At 41.3% G+C, this 17,341-nt stretch overlaps 1 protein-coding gene and 1 long non-coding RNA gene across 9 annotated transcripts in view; one reads left to right on the top strand and one right to left on the bottom strand.

Moving 5' to 3' along the window:
- The window catches only part of LOC111246915 (transmembrane protease serine 2-like), an 89,022-nt gene that overhangs the window by 19,577 nt on the left and 52,104 nt on the right, over nt 1–17,341 (bottom strand). For 7 of the 8 annotated variants that reach the window (XR_002671882.2, XM_086983986.1, XM_022797296.2 and 4 more), the window contains 7 exons: nt 14,381–14,513; nt 13,776–14,011; nt 8,430–8,572; nt 7,696–7,796; nt 6,414–6,518; nt 5,439–5,591; nt 2,311–2,516 (listed from right to left, as the gene is read on the bottom strand). Coding sequence is in view for 7 of the 8 variants with exons in the window: in XM_086983986.1 (XP_086840112.1) it covers nt 2,311–2,516; nt 5,439–5,591; nt 6,414–6,518; nt 7,696–7,796; nt 8,430–8,572; nt 13,776–14,011; nt 14,381–14,513 (1,077 nt within the window). In the remaining variant the exon portion in view is untranslated. The remainder of the gene's footprint in view (nt 1–2,310; nt 2,517–5,438; nt 5,592–6,413; nt 6,519–7,695; nt 7,797–8,429; nt 8,573–13,775; nt 14,012–14,380; nt 14,514–17,341) is intronic. The other variant, XM_022797299.2, reaches the window with a different exon arrangement.
- On the top strand, nt 6,839–14,737 carry LOC147757069 (uncharacterized). The gene is made up of 4 exons (XR_015324028.1): nt 6,839–7,291; nt 7,924–8,167; nt 13,307–14,052; nt 14,424–14,737. It is a non-coding gene; the product is annotated as an uncharacterized LOC147757069 (long non-coding RNA).

The following is a 17,341-nucleotide window of genomic DNA, read 5'->3' as shown; positions in this document are numbered from 1 at the left end:
ATTAACATGGCAAATGTCCAGTTACAGCATTTACTTTCAATTTACTTTTTATACTTAGTGATTTTTTTTTGTATTTACGTATTGACTTGGTGGAAAGCTTGGTGGAATCGATATTACTAAGCTTTCACAACAGTAAATACACACGCATCCGCGTGAAATGTAACAGGCTTTCCATTAAAAACACCACAGTAATAATAAAGCACAATTATATCCCCACATTGGTGTTTTCAAGCGTAACTACAACAGCAAGAAAGAGTTTGACCGTGGGCCGTGTATAGTGCCCAGCTATCTGGCAACAAGATCGAGAAAAGCTGTCCACCTTGATGTGGACTTCGGCTAACAGAAATGACCTTCATTCAATTGTATGGATTATTCTCGTTTCCCTTTTGTAGAAAAACAGAATCATATAAACCATTAGATAAGTTACTGTCCGCTGCGAGCAAGGATGTAGAACCTAGTCAAGGTAAACGCATTGAAGAAAATTCGGAGATCTCCAGAAAATATTTATGAACCACTGTTACCAGCAGTCAATTTTTCTCTATAATGTCGTTATTGTCAATTAAAAAAAGCACAACAAAAAATAGATAAATCAGTATTATAAAAATTGTGGCATAAGCTTCATCTTGTTGTCTACTACCCAACGCTTAATGCGCCTGCACCTTATGGTAATTACGTTGATCGTTGCACAAAGTGATTTAAACAATTCGGTATAGGGTTTTTCGGGCCGAACGATCCCCGGTACAACGCGAAAAAAAACATATACTTGAGTCGAGTGGCGTTAATTTTCATGGTATCTCAAGCGGCAGAAGGAACAAAGACCATTCAAGGTAGATTCAGCTAGCTAGTATAACATCAACAGAAACAGTGCTGCGTTTGAACAATAACAATTTTGCGTTGCAATAATTTTTTCCTATGAGATTAATAGTTTGGCTGGATTGCGTAATTTTCATGTATGTTTGTCAGCTTTTGTTTTGTTAACGCTTTTGATTATTTTTGCTCCGTAATCAAGTTTTCTGAATTACCTCTTCGCTATGGCATCAAGGACTTGCCCCCCCCCCCTCCCCCCGCCGCTAGAAGCTGTGCGGTTAACGTTATAACACACTCACAGAACTAGCGCATAAGTTGCTCAGATCGCGCTGCCTTCTCTTCTTGCTACAAGCGCCTTAGATGCCATATTTAAATCGATAGTAAAATAGATACTCTAATTATTCTCTTCGTGACACAATAGATTTTGAAGACTTTGCGTTCGCGACTGGCTAATTATCATCTACTACCTCACTTTTTCTATTTTTTTTTTCAGACCACGGTAGCTTGTAAAAAAAAACGCAATATTCATGCAAAAAATCTCCTCACCTTATGTACTTTATGTTTGCGAAAAATTAATAGGTCCCTGTATGCATCTAATGAGAAACCTTTAACAACTCTGCCTCTGCGATGTACAGCAAAGGCCTATTTTAAAAAAAATAGTACGCTCTCCCAAGCCTTTCGCATATGGATACGCTAGCGAAATGCAACGATTCCTTGGTTTATTTATAGCTGGATATGTAACAACGTATCTATGTCCATTTTCTAAGAGAGCTATCTTTAGTTTAAGTTTTCCTCATTCCACCTTGAAAGCATTATAACCTCACACGGGAAGCACTTCTTAGAAGAAGCAAAAATATATTTAGGAGCTTTATAGACTAGTCCTGTCATAAGATATTTATTTTATTATTATTTGTTGCAGAGAAAGTAACTTTTTAGCTACGTAACACTAACTGCGCTACTTTAATTATTAACAACTAACTTTCACCGTGATATTGTTATTACAGTTTAATTTGGCACTTAAGTTTACTGAACAATTCGTTCAATCCTAGTTAAATATAATTTCATACATGTTATAATAAAATATAATCTCATAGATTTGTGGAAAAAGCAAATTTCCACGTGCCAACTGAGAGAAGTTCGACACATGTTATATCTATTGGACCAAGCAAAGGCCTCACAAATCGTACCATGCTTCATAACTGACAACGAAATGGTCGTATTCTTCTTCTTATGTACATATCCTTACATACTATGACGGTTACAACTTCAGAGTTATATATTTACATACAGCTAAAACTGCTACAGAATAACGAATTTAGTTACGCCGCCAATGTCGTTGAACACACATTTTCAGCATATTAAATTTGAGCTAAACGAAGAAAGGGTCTTCTGCAATCTATCGTAGTCATCGTTCCTAATCAATAGTTACCTATCCTGCATATGTAATGCATTTAAAGAGTATGCTTCGTACATCGCTTTTTTGTCATTTTTCGACCAACTTACCTGAACCTGGTCGTACCCCAAAAGTTTGCAGGTGTTTCGGCTCCAGTCGAATTCGGCCAATTGCTGGGGGCCCCCTCTTCCGCTTGAGGTTGATTCACTTGATGAAAGCCACTCCTCAGCGCAAACCGGGACGAATCCCCCAGCAGCTGTGGAGAACAACTCCAGCCGACCCTCACCAACAAAACCCATGCGGTGATTCAGCTGAACTAGAATTCAGAGTCGACATGGACTCAGTTATTATTCAACGAACAAACTACAATGATACAACTCTATGAAGATACGCCTTTCTTAATAATTTCTTATTATTTCAAACCCAGCTCTTCGTATAACAGTACTGCATACTGAGGTGGTGGCCGCCCTCTCATCTTCCCGGCCTGCCATTTGCATTGGTTAGCTATAACTCAAGACTTTTTTCTTTTTTTTCTCAAATGCTGCCCGTACTGGAACCTTCAGTCGTGCCTCAGCCGTCGCGTGATGGCGCTCCGTGTAACTGACTCCTTTTCAAAGCTCAAAACTTTCTCCTCGAAATTTTTAGAAGCAGCGGTTTTCGGTGTCCCCAGTGAAATTTGCACCGAATACAAGGTTTATAGGGCTCTGTCACTGCAATTTCGAGATAGATTTTATACTTGTAAACCACTAGAATTTTTGGATTTTTCGTCGTTCACCACAGCTCGCCTGTTAAAAGTCCGAGTAACGATATCCTAGTGAGCTATCTCAGATTCAGAAGAGTGTAAGGGCATCTCAAGTATAAAAAGGTATCCCAAACGTTGGGTCATTATAGAATCAAAAATTTTTTACTGAATGGCCTAGGTGCCTATAGTGCATATATATATATATAGGCACTATAGGCTGCCAAATATGAAGCTTCTAATATTACATATTCGTGATTTTGTCTAGTTCTCTACTACCTGTGTAAAAATTATGAAAGTACACTGATCGACCTGACTGCTTTGAGCTGTTGAAAGGGACCTTGTCCGATCAAGCAGAACGGTAAAGAAATACAAAGACAATTATCCAAAAAATCTTCAGACAGCTAAACTCTTCAAATAACAATAGATGTCTAAACGTACGCAACAAACCTTGACTTTGTTGCAAAAGCACCGTCGGTAATAAATTAGATTTAGCTATTTGCGCAATTGGTATATCTCAAAAACATATGCATGCATATAAGAGCGTTTAGATACATATATGCGTATATGGGCCGATGATTTTTCCATAAATGTAAACGGGTATGGTCAGGCCGATCAGCTTATCTCGGTCGAACGCGTGTCGTTCTCATCTATTGATTATAAGAACAATATAAAGTCAACCGATTCGCCCATAATTTGTGAGAGGCGCGTCATAACATAAATGCTTTCTCTCAGAAGAAAAAATGCAGTTCCATTGTTATCATTTTGATCGACATAATGTCTAATTTTGTGTCCGTGATTGAATAAAGTCGGTCTTTAATTAAGTTAAGTGAATTTATTTATATATCAGTTTTTTTTTTTTGTCACAAATATCGACATAAGTTAGTGGTAACTTCAAGTGTCAACGATTCGTGTCACCTCTAAGAGTCAGCAAGAAGACAGACGTTATTGTCTTAGATATAACGTGACTCGACAAGTCCTTCTTAGATAATTTAGATATTTCACGTCGTTTTTTGTTATCTCATAATTAATTACTTATTTATTGGAGCTATATAACAGGTCGCAAAAATTTCATATATTTCCGGCATAATTTTCGGAAACTTGATGGTGATTTTAACCATTGCAGCTATACAGTTATACTATACAGCACAATTTTAATATACAGAATAGCTATACTGGTTTTGGCAGTTACTCTGTCTGGCTAATAACCTGGCACTGTTTCCGCGTTGGCGTTCTTAACACCGAGTTAGCATAGCATGCTTCGTAGCCACTTGTATAGGACTAGCAAGCTTTTGGAGATAACCCGTTTGATGACTATTGAGACTTCTCCTTGAGAGATTTCCCCTTCAGGGGGTTGCCTAACGGCCAATCGCTTCAAAACTTAGCCAGGGTAATCGATAGATTACCCCTAGCTAAGTTTTGAGAGAAAGTACGCGACTGTGCTCCTTTCCTTCGATACGACGATATTTCCTTCTTCTCGTCATAAGAGGAGGCCAAGTGGGAACTGGTCAGGAGTTAACTTGGCTGCTCGTGTGCTCGTACTACTATTCGCCGAATAGGAATTGAGCTGCATCAACAGGCCATCATGGGATGAATACCCAAGAAGCCTTCGCAAGAAGCAAGGAAACTGACGTGTTCTAGCGGTTCCTAGCCGGTGCATCTGTCCGGACACGAATGTCGATATTAACTGTAGCTTCTATCAGAGCGAAAGTAAGATTTGAATGAGCGGGAGCCACCACTCCAACTACTTCCGATCGCGTCCGCCTCGGCCGCGAGCCATTCACTTTTGCCAACCATGTTGACCTATCTCCAGTAGTCAAATGTGGGGTGCGCGGGGCTCGGACACTCTTCCGGTAGGGTCCTTTTGTCGCATGCAGAAATCTGTTATTCATCATGAGTTAAAGACATGATAGCATCTTGTCGAATCTAATTGTTTTCATTAGACACGGTGCTTCGAGAACAGATGCGTATAGTTACCCGTATTACGAGATTTGATACGTATAATATTATGTGTAACGAGTTCCAGGTACGTCGTATAGGGTATAGATTAAAAGGACGAGTACCTACACCAGTATAGACGCTTAATGGATCTTTTAAGGCCACTCGTATTACCGCCTCGTTATGTGACCTTTGAATATCAAAGCAATAAATAAAATCGTTAATATGTCTAATAATTTATTCTGTTACAAATTAGTGAAAATAAGGGTATGAGATGTTCCAGAAGTTTTTTTTTTTCTATAATGTGTTTCCGGTTTGCAGTGATGAAAACGTTAGCATATTAACAATGTGTAAAGTGACCTAAAAATGCTGCGCCTTAATTTTAATGTCATACAAAATATCAAGTTGTTTTTTTATACTAAATTTACATGTAAGTGGTTGATCAAAGCCGAGCTTCTAGTTAAGAGGGACGAGAACACTTAGTACAGCACTTGGGTGGAAAAAAACCAAAGTTATTGATAATAGTTGAAAATAAAAAATCGAGTAGCTGGGCAAACTTACGGCACTGCCTCTCGTCGGAGCCATCCGTACAATCCATGGTTCCGTCGCACACTTTGCTTTTGGCTACGCAGTCACTTGAAGTCCCAGTGAATGCTGACGCCGAGCAGCGGAACTCTCCTGGACACCGACCTGTTAAGTAGTCCACCCAAAAATCTGAGCCCGAAATCAGTCCGTCACTTATTCGGGCGGCGCTGAGAGCCGTTACAGAGAACAAATAGCTTTCTGCAAAGGCACCCCAGCGCCCGAAGATCTACATCTACGAACTACGGGCCGTCAACCGCACCACTTTCCCTCAAGTTATAGAATCCAAGCCAAGCTTAAGCTCCATAACTGACGTTCGCAAATTTATGTACAGTTCGATATTTGCTCGATACTACAGTAGCATAGTGAAGTCGTGTTCGGTGTTGTTTACATTATTATAAATCGATTGATTCGGTCTGAACGCTTGAATGGCAATAAAAGCAAAGGATATTTGCGATGAGTTCACAATGAAAAATGGGACTGATCAGTACGGATCCTTTCGTTGGTACATACACTGGCAGTAAACAAGTAACACATAACTAGGATTTGTGTGTGCAACTATTCTAGATGTGGACTGACGGAAAAGGACACGACGCAACGATAATAACAATATATTTTATATGGAGACAAAATACGAAATCAACTCGAAACTAGCTGTTGATGCTAACGAACATCGACCAAACAGGATGCATATAATACGTAAGCGAAAAACGACGAAGCACGTCGAGACGATTGGAGGAAAATCGGAAGGTAACAAACGTAAACATCCTACTTTATCAACTACCCCCATCTTTCGTACGGTAGTGCAACGCTTCTAAGTTGAGCAATGCACGCGATACATAAGCTGATGCTCGATAAAGTGTAACTGTTAAAGACTAAACTAGTCGTCAGCAAGGGGCAAAGGATAACGGTTCGGTGACGGCCCCTACAAAAATCTTCCGAAGCTAAACTCACTGCAATTGAGCTCGTCTGATCGGTCCTGGCAATCGTAGTGACCGTCACACACCCACTTCTTCGAGATACAACGACTTTTGTCACATCGGAATCCATTGTCGCAACCTGAAAACCGATCACGTTTAAATATTAATATCAGCTTTGAATGGCTAGTTAAACGTCCGCCAGTTAGGGCCAAGTTCCTCAACGACTGGCTTAGAATATTTGCTTATTATTGAATACTCGCGCGGATATAACCGTTCGGTAAATCCTACGGCTTTAGAGGCTGTATATACAATACCGCGGGTGCTACTAACAACAGCGGCATTGTTGATGCATTATTTACGTGGTTATGAGGTAGTTTTGAATGAAACATGGCCGGCGATCTTCTCTTTGTTCATGACACCTGTGCCTGCTTTCAATTCGCACATGCGCATAAAGCAGCGTGTCCTTTCGATGTGGTCCAGGCACGTTCTAGATAGATACGTCCGGACTGCACTGGGCACCTTGAAGAATAGCAACGAACCCATTTGTATAGGCATATTCGATACGCCTAACGTCGGCGCCGCGTATCGACACGTGGATTAAGGAAAGCTACCTGTTATGCTCGTTCGATTCGTCGGGCGAGAACAAGCGGAGCAAAAAAGCTAAAAGACCCTAATCAAGGCTTTTCGTCGAACGCGGCATGCGACGGTAAACTTTTGTATAAGAGATCTAAAGTTCCTAAACACCAGACAAAACGTAAACAGAAAAAGCTACAATACACAGAGAAACAAAGTGCTTACTGACTGCGCGCAGTGAAAGACTTCATAAAAGGACGTGACTGGCCATATGGTTTTTGCCAAAAGGCTTGCTAACGCATTTTGCAGGACGGTTCGTCTGCATCTGCAGGTGTACCTGTGAGTTCCTTATCCAGTCTCGATATAATGATGCTCCGAAAATAAAAGTTTATCTATATTCAGTGGCCTACGAGGAGCAAACTATTGAATAAAAAGACATATCATCATTATCCAGAGTTCCATTAGGATGAAATGACTGCAAAGGTGATTGACCTTTGCCTTAGAGATGAAATTTTTTTTAATGCTAACTTTGCTTGTCGTTTAGTGGTCGGCATCAGATTCCCTGTTTGACGATTGTTTCAACACGACTCAGTATCAATTAGACTACACATACATATCTCATAAAAAGCAATTCTCAGCCGTCAAAGTTAGAGAACTGCTAAAGGCACGGCAACCTATCCAGTGGATCGGACAGACAAATAGCGCACTCTTCCAAGCTAACAACCGGCTACATAAGCACTTACGTTCTTTGGACATCCGCAATTTTTCGATCTCGTATTTTCCCACGCAGACGCTACGGTCACTCGACTCTGGTAGATGTGTACAGTTGGAAATTCGTGACCACCTGTAATATCATATTATAATAGGTTGAAAATAACGTATCTACATAAATGCAGGCAAATAACAATGCCTAAAATTAAGCCTTAACAAACATCTCGTCCTGACGTTGTTTATCCTTTGGTCTTTGATAGATACATACGTCTGTTGATTGCACCCGCATCTCACCAAACACACCTGATCAATCAACCGGCAATGCACATAGCGGAAGTCAGTATCGATTAGACTACTACATGTAGATATATTTAGCCCACGGAAAATACGTCTGGTCTAATGAAGCTAATGCTGTACCGCATCTAGACACGTAAAAATCCATTTGCTGTCAATGCAAACGTGTGTTTTTGGATACCTCTAGCGTTCGAACTAAAATTGAATCGGGTAAGTGCGATGTTATTTACGTACGAGTTATTCTGCATATTGTATATTCTGTATGTTATTGCAACCTTTTTCGTGAACTCTTCAAGTTTCTGCGAAACGGGCGAATTGGATGTTTACTGGTTCGAAGCCTACAAACATCACTAGATTATCGTAGTTTACGCATTACAGAGTTAGCCGCATTAGAATAGGACAAGAAAGACCGCCTTTGTTCATAGATGCATGCGGATGGGTTTGTTTTTGTCACACTGCACGAGTGACATACTTGAGTGAGAAGACGCCCATAAAGAATGAACATGAGCGCATGACTTCTTCACAGAGCGACTTGCACGGCGGAACTTCGCGACCCCGCTCAACACAGGCAGGGGCCAGTGTTGTACACACGAACAATGCTAACAATTTTGAACACTGAAAAAAACACAAGGCACAAACGAAATTGACAGGTTAACATTGTTAGGAACACCAGGCATAACACGCGTTACCTAATTCCGCTTTGCGTCCTAGAATCGTTCTAATGACAAGCGAGCTCTTATTAATTGCATGTGATCTGTGAATGGCTATCGTATTTAACTGCCTCCTAACGTCTTGCTTCAATTTTTTCCCCATTTCCCTTGTAGAGATCGCCGAGGTAGTGTTCTCAATACTTACTATAGAGTATCACAAGCATGAATCCTAATAACAACGTGTGAACGCTAGTGAATCTAAAGCCATCATTGTTTTTTTCGGTAAATAAATACAAACAACTGTAAACAAAGGCAACGTCAAAAGGACCCCATAATATCCCCTTTCGAAAAGCTTCCTCATAATTAAATGGACCCTAATGTGATAAAAAGGAAATTTAGTCTAGGACTGACGTTGTCTGTACAGATTCACTCCGAAGCAGTTATCCAGCACCCGCAGAAACCTATATCATTTCGTTGTAGGCCACAGAAAGGTTTTGAATTAGTATTTCCAAGTTGCCATACTGCATGTATAGTTTAGAGATATGCGGACGGATTTGGGTTCTATGGGACGAAACGTTTAGAATTTCCATGAAAACATTAGGATCATTGTCACAGTTAAGTGTGCGTAACTCGTGCAGGTTTGCAAACTGATTCAATTTCTCCAAAGGTTTAGTTTATAGAATAAACTAAATCTTTGAAAACAAGAGGGGCTACTTATAGAATAAGTAGCCCCTCTTGTTTTCGTACATATCTTCCATAGTTCATTCTACTATCTTCGAATCTGTTTGTTTTCTTCATCCAGTATAATTTTTCAGCCCAGTTTTCATTTTCGCTCTCCTCTTGTGAAGGTTTTGGCTGTGGTAAAATCAACAACAATCCACACGGACCCCTCTTATATCTGTCCCTATTAAGCGGCTACGTTTTTCTCTCAATATCCTATGCAGTCGATTTTTTCATTGTTAGAAGGTAATCATAATAGAAGTTCGTATATACTGGACACGAGTGTATTTTAGTGAGTATTATTAAATTTCTGTCAGTATCAGGGTAGCGACACCACGATTAGATAACAGAAAGTAACTAGGAATTTTCACCATAGGTACATCACACAAGCAAGTACTTAACCAAAAATTAATGCGTCAGGTAACGAAACGGTCGCATATTCCTAGGTACGTAATTGGACCATTTCCGCTCGATATGTGAAGAAACCGTTTACATTTTCTCGTCAATCTAATCTACGGTGTACGTAGACATATTGCTAGCTATGTAACACAGCATAATATATAGCAGAGAGAACGAGGTAAAAATATGGTCGTTAAGAGAACTGATGGTAGCAGTGGCAGTGATAACTGAATTCGTATCGTAGCTAAAATAACGTTTTATCAAGTCGTCTGACATAATGTCTCTCGTTAACCTTAGCGTTATAATAGTGGTAACTGTAAAGCCAGTAAAAAACGATTCGTATACGGACTCGAGGAACACTCGTGTGGACAACGTCATCAATGGCCGCTGCTGATAGGTGCACTCTACAACAAAGCTTGGTGATGGGAATGGAGGGCCCCCCAAAAGGAGGAACGAAAGCGTTCTGCGACGGAACAATTGTAGGTTGCCAACTGTCAAGCTTTCTCACTTGGCCGGTCGCCGTTGCAACACCGACAATGGAGGTGGCTGATGTTGCTGTACAACACCGGGCCAATAATGGCTGCTAGGCTAGATGAAACGATGCTTGCGATGGACCCAGCGGGACAACAAAGCAAGGACCTGCGGTAGAAGGACGCAAAGAAAGACGAGTCCATTGCGGAGGTAGCAGCGGCGAGTAAACATTGCGATTGCTATGTTCTCGGAAGGCGAAATAACTGCTTTATGCTGTGTTGCCTTATCGTAGACAGCATGCCCCGTCTCTGTTCTTCTTCACTGTGCAAACGGCTCATTCTTCATGTTCCCGCAATTCTACCCATAATCCCGTTCCGCCCCCCGCCTCGTTTTGCTGACTGAATCTGTTGTTGCTGACAGATGCGGTAAGTCTGGGCAAACTGCGCCACCGTATCCGTCTCGCCGTTTTCGCAATGACGGAAAGTACGTGGACTAGATGCAATGGGCTGCGAATTATTAGGAAGCGAGGGAGGTACCCAGGCCGCCGTTTCCGAGAGCAATGATCGCCCCATGACCAGTGGTCTCTTTTTGCTACTCTGAACCTCCTTAGAACCACATCGGCTCACAATAGCGGCAACGGGATCAACTATTAGTATGCCTTTTGTTTTTCTAATGGATTCTAATTTACATATCAAATGATAGAATACATATTTAATAATACTTTTATAGTGCTATAGGGGTTACGATATACGCAACGCTTATGTGCGCTATATGTCTATAATAAGTAGTGATAGATGTTGAATATAAACGAGCTGCCGTTTAATAAATCGGGGGCAATTACTATGTTCATCTTTTAACCGTGGCAGAATATCTAAAGCTGTTGCTCATTTAAATTTGGAGAGTTTTGCTATTTTTCAAAGTTCATATGTGCGGGCTGAGGTAGCCATTAGAGATGATGTAAAGCAGTGACATGTTTCGATCTTTTAGGCATTTTTCTCTATATTTATCCAATATGATTCACATAAAGCAAGCTTGCTAGAAGGGAAGTAAAAACCAAGGCGCATTCATTACTGAGTTTAGATTGCAATACGTAACCCGGATATATGAAGGGGACATAAAATGTTTTTATATAGGATACGAGCTTATAGTCTATCACAATAATGTGATATGATACGGTTTCTATAGTATAACTTCTCTGATCTTGTTTTCTTCAGCCTTTTTCTACGTCCTGAGGGGTTGATGCTGTTAGTTGTTACAATGACCCCATTTCTGTAAATCCCGTGATAAAGAGAGAGTGTCGATGTATGTACTGAAAGCAACGCGCTCACTTGCGCATATATATATATATATATATATATATATATGCAGACGAGGACCGATACGCAGGAAGACACTCTATCCAATCGCCAGCAACCAGGATGTTCTTCTTGCAGTGGAAGCTGCAGTCTTCCCTCAGAGATCAGTTGTTAGAGTAGTAGCAGTCACGGTGCATGCACCCAATATTCTCTGAGTCAAAAAAATACGGATAAAACGCTTGGTTTTTATCGGTTAAACGTTGACTAGGCTTGTAGCGTCATCTAGTCTGCCTGCCAGAACATTTGTATGCTTGGTACCCCTTAAGCGCTTTGGATGGTTTTCGGCCGTGTTTGAATTTTTTTTTAAATACAAGACTATAGACTTGGATGGCCTGTATCATGTTCTTTATGAAAAACGAAACTAAGCACTTACAGATCATGAAAATTTCGCAGGCTTTCGGACACCGGGTTATAAGTTGATACCAAGTGTACAGGTGGTAGCAATGGCTTAACAATAGATTTAAAAAAAAAACCCTTATTATTGCTGGACAGCAAGTTGAATCAGCTCGCGGAAAAAGCAAAACAACACATGCTAAAAGGTTACCGGATTAAATTTGAGCCTCGCAAACGTCAGACGTTTTAACGAGTCAAGTTAGACCATTTTGGCAGATCATTTGAGGCGAGAAGATCCACAGCAAGACTTGTGCACGGACCTGGGTTTCGAGCAAAGGCAGGCCCGCAAACAGATATGTCAGAAGATCCTAAAATAAAAGCTGAATTTACTGCAGTACGCCATCGCAGGTGACAAGACGTGAATATGGAATTATGGCAAACGCAGTACAGGCGTCGTTTAAAAAGCCAGTTCAGGCCCCGAGAAGCTGCAAGGTCTAGAGCAAAAACCATGCTTCCTATCGAACAGGCTATTCCATTCAAAGTGCTTCTACGCTTACTAAGAAGTGTTGCCAGAAAGTTTTAAGAATATTGCCTAATACTGGTTGCAAAATAGGTCTGAATTCTGAAAGGGTAAGTTTTGGATTCTTCACCACGAAGGTGCACCGGCATTGTCGTGGCAAAGGTCACAACACATCGCTATTCAGACCACGTCCCTTGCAGGAAAAAAAACTTGACATCTGTGTTGTCTCAATATCTATATTATCTAGGTTAAAGTCCTTATGATCTCCCAGAACTCAAAAAACGTCTGAAGGAAAAACGCTTCGCGGCGGCTACGGGAATTCAGAAGAGAAATTAGGGCAGAGCTGAGGTCTACTTCTACGACTGAGCTCGAAGATCGTTTTAAACATTGAAGAAACGGTAGCACGCATGTATTGAATCCAGCAAGGATTATTCCACTAAATCTAAATGGCCTTTGATATAGAATCGGACATTTTTGTTTGCACTCGACAGTGATTCTTCCGCTTCACCTTAGCCCAACCTCAGTCGTTGTGGATAATAAAATCAATATGGTTCGAGGGGTAACAGCTACAGAGTAAACCCATACTAATGAAAGTAGTTCCCGGCAGAAACTTTGCTTAGGGAAGCGTAACAACGTACCTCGTTTTGACGAGATACTGATGTAGGACTTCTGGCTTCTTTAAACGATACGATTGAAGAATGTATGTACATCTAGAATAAAATCTCACGTTGCTCAGAAGTGTACACAGGGCTTGTCTAAATATTGCTTGTTTTGTCGTTATACACATGAGTGCATGTAAAATGTTTAGACGTTCCTTTTTAATGCTTGGCAAATGCATGAGGTATACCCTTGACCACTACTATGTGTAACTCATTGCGTAATTATTTAATTGCTTTTGTAGACCGTATTCGCCACGGTGACCCGCTTGTTAAGTTCCTGAGAAGGTAAGAGATCGATTAATACTATCATTCTGAGTTGCTTTTACTATCTGCTAGATATATCCCGTTTACCCAAGTTGCAGTGTAAATATTATATCAAGTAAACATTGGCTCTATCACACAGTGTCCTTATATTTGTGTCTGTTGGACGCCATGAGTTTTAGGTAAGCTTCATCTGATCTGTAAACTTGGCTGTACTTACGCTGGCTACCTTCATTTTCATACCGATCTAATCTATGGCGTGTGTACTACACTTTTGATACTTTATCCATTAGTTATTGCCTAACCAATGGGCTAGGCCGAGGACAAGAAAGTAAAGTAGCTTATAAAAGTGCACAGAAATATAGTAGCGGTTTTTATAGCAAATTAACCAATAATAGTTACCAAGTTACTATATACTATATATACAAATTTGCGCATGATAGAACTAACCTTGACTTGTACCATTGGCTCGAATTTTGCGATCTCGTCGGCCCGGGCTTCATGCCCTGGTACCGAGTGAGAATAGGGGACACGGTGTTTATGACACAACGGTACAGCCAGGGCCACGCAGTTCGTCGACCCAGACAGCGCTCCAATGCCAGCGGACAGGAACGTTCCTGAACTGTATTGGAACAGTTCCTGAACTGCACCGCTAACAGTCACAATCTCCACTGGTCGACGTTTGGCTAATAAAATTTATGCAAGAAAAAAAAAGCGCACGCCTATGGTATCGGCTACAAATCTGTTTTCTAATTCTACTGTTCAAGTGTTAAAAGAGACGTTTATGATTCAATTACTAAAGTTTTTACATTCGTGATAACGTCTTTCTCAACCACTCCACTAATCTATGATTTCAAAAATCGACCTAGACCAATTAGACCGGCGAAATAAGAAGGTTAACTATATCATAAAGTCAGTGCAATGTAAAATATTCTCTTACATCGTAAATTCTTTCTACCACCCAAACCGAGGACTCGGTCATAGTAAAGATTAATTTTTTTTTTTACTTTTTGATTTTTGAATGATTTTTTATTGGCCTAATTATATTTTCTTACCCTGCGCAATAATAATGCAAATGGCAAAAAAAATTGCCATAAGAACAACGACCATTGTTCCAGCGATGAGCAGCTTCCGCCGATGTCGTAGACAGAAACGGCACAGACGCGATGCTTTCCAGGTGCGACGTTCCTGAAAAGCGAGACAAAGCAAGTAGCTTGTATTTCGTAAATAAACCGTCCACCGTAAACAACTGCTTGTATGATAAGCTTCATATGAACCTCACGTAGATGTTCTAACCTATCGAGACGGTAACTGCCAGCGCGACGATCTCAATGCAACAATACAAATCCCTCATACCAATTTTTGCCATGCCAACACGCCGGGTTACAGGCGCTTTGCGGTGCCGTTTAATAATGTCCATGCCACAGATTAAAACATTCGATGTGGTATTTTCAATAGAAACTTCATACGAGTTTACTCCTTTAATCCCTTTCTTACTGAGATGCCTATGCAGGCGAAGGCACTAAACTTCAATTCGGTCCTACAGCTAGCCGCATCGGTCGTTTGCTCAGTGCTGCTGGTATCCTGTCTTGTTTTCACAGATCCTTACCACACATCTCGTAGCCCTAGGATATCTAACTCCATCTCGGGCAAGTTTCTTGTTTTTAAAGTTGTCTGACAGAAAATGGTGCCAAAACCGGTCTAAAATTGCTCTGCCTTTCTTTCCACAAAAGGGGTTCCTGTGAGAAAGCATGCGTGCCGTAAATCATTCATCTTGTCCATGAAGGAGCCTTTCACCGTTCAGAGGATTCCTTGCCACGCGCACCACTCTGTTTATAAATGTCTCTGAAATCCATTAGGCAGTATAACTGCTACACTTGATTTTAAAAATGAAGTCGACTAGTTCTGTGACTGCAGTCGGTCCAGCTACTGTTGTTTCTATTTGTTTGTATGTGATCCTATTTGCTGCGAAAAACCTATCCGGCCGAAAAAACCAACAAGAGTCGATGCAAAATGAAGGACGGTTGAGTGCGCGGACATTGTGGTCCTTGAAAACGAGAAAATTCCCGCAGGTGTTATGATTACGTAGGACCTACTATTGAAACGAAAACAATGACATGAGACAAAAACATGAAAAAATTAAATGTCTACATTTATATGTTTTTTTGCATACAGATGGAAGCTGTAAGACGCACCTTAACGGACCCAATATCATACCGCTGTTATAGCTTAGATCGCTTTGTCCGAACACGTTTCTAGCTCCATATGATTCTGATGAAATTAAATAGATTAGATGAGCACCGTTACACGGACTTTATTCCGATTCGGCTGAAATGAGTTGTTCGTTATAGGTATCCACTTTATATGTACAAATAGATCATGGAATCGTTTACACCGACTGAATAACACATATAATGTTGTACGTTCTCTTTCCTGTACTGAAGATAGGCGTTTGTTTAGAAGACTGGTGCGTATTCCGAACCTGAACCAGCGTATGCGCTCCGAAATTAGGCAGTAAAACGCGTTACGTTATTAACCGTTAAGAAGACAAATTTGTATGTACTACCCTCTCATAGACAAACTAAAGTACCATTTGTCCCAATATAAAGCCTACGTGGTGGGGCAACTGGTCACATATTAAGTATCCCACCTTCTAGCTTACACGCGCGATGCGGGTGCATTCGAAAGAGTATGCGTGAAGCTTCACCTCATTCATATCTAACAACAGCTTGTCACTAAGATTTGTATTGGCGTCGGGCGGTGTGTTTTTGGCCATGATTATTTGTCCGGCTGTGGCCACCTGTAGCACGCATGCCATATATATCAATGGCAACTTGTTTCATAAGACAAAAGTCAGGAGGGTGTGGGCTGAATTTGGTCCGACGAGATGTTATGCCCTTATGCGGGTTTTTTTCGTTGTAGCGGCTGACCCTGTCGCTGTTACTGCCGTTCTCGATGATTCTGCTACGAGTGGCAAACTCCGCTACAGCTGCAGCAGCTGGCGTTGCCTTGGCTTGATTTATCTTATTGATCTTTGATGGTGATCGCAGACGAACAGAGACAACGGCAAGCGGCAAAAATAGCGCAAACGCTGTATAGTGCAGCAGATTGCGAACCACCTGCCCAGCAGTCATCTGCCAATACTAGCTGCCCTTCGACTTTCTCATATATTCACATGTCGGCCTTCCTTTTGAGAGAGTCGATGGTGCGCATTGTGGTCCAGCAGTAGTCGCGCCGCACTTCAGTGAAGCCTCCACTGCTGCCGGGCGTAACCATCGCGCAGGGAGGGTAGTAGAGCATCGTTACCACCATTTCTCCACTGACGACCACTCTGACAGCACAGGGCCTATATTGCTATTGCTGCCATGAAACGTACATAGAAACTGTGATGTTGCTGTAGTCCTTTTTTTTTCTGCTTGCAGCTGTAGAGTGAACCTAGCACATCTTTGCACGTCTTACGCCTTGCCGTAACGGAGGGCATGGGCAGTGAGCAGTACGCGTTCTCCCACGGGGCCCCGCCCAAGCAATTATGCCTATACATTGTATACCTTTATCTGTGTGAGGAAACGACAAGTCGAACGCACGCTGCTGGCAGTAGGCCTGGTAGTAGGCAAGCCGTAGAGAAGGTAAAAAGTCAAGGAGGAGACATGAGTCGAAAAAGTCAGCTTGAATACTAACACACGTACATACATTGCAGGCACACCCAGACTACTACGGTCACACAAAATAGAAGGGGCTCGACAGGCAACCCATACGCTGTCAGCCTGTGGACACTTCCAGGACCAGGAGGTAGAGATGGACGAAAAGTAAAATGAGAGGTGGTTTCGACGAGCCGACATCTTTTCGACTGAAAGTAAAGCTTGTCCAAACATACTTTTCGATTCTAGCAATAATAGTAAGACAACCTACCGAAGTTGTCTGTAAGCGTCATTCTCGTAGCCGACTGCTTAGCATCGATGAATGCCGAGGATTTAGATATATTTGGAAAAGGAATAAAAATAATGTAAATCTGACCC

This window comes from Varroa destructor, unplaced genomic scaffold, assembly GCF_002443255.2.
Source record: "Varroa destructor unplaced genomic scaffold, Vdes_3.0 BEIS01000003.1, whole genome shotgun sequence".
NCBI lineage: Eukaryota > Metazoa > Arthropoda > Arachnida > Mesostigmata > Varroidae > Varroa > Varroa destructor.
The sequence above is the reverse complement of the archived record's forward strand: the minus strand, read 5'-3'. Positions and strand labels throughout refer to the sequence as shown.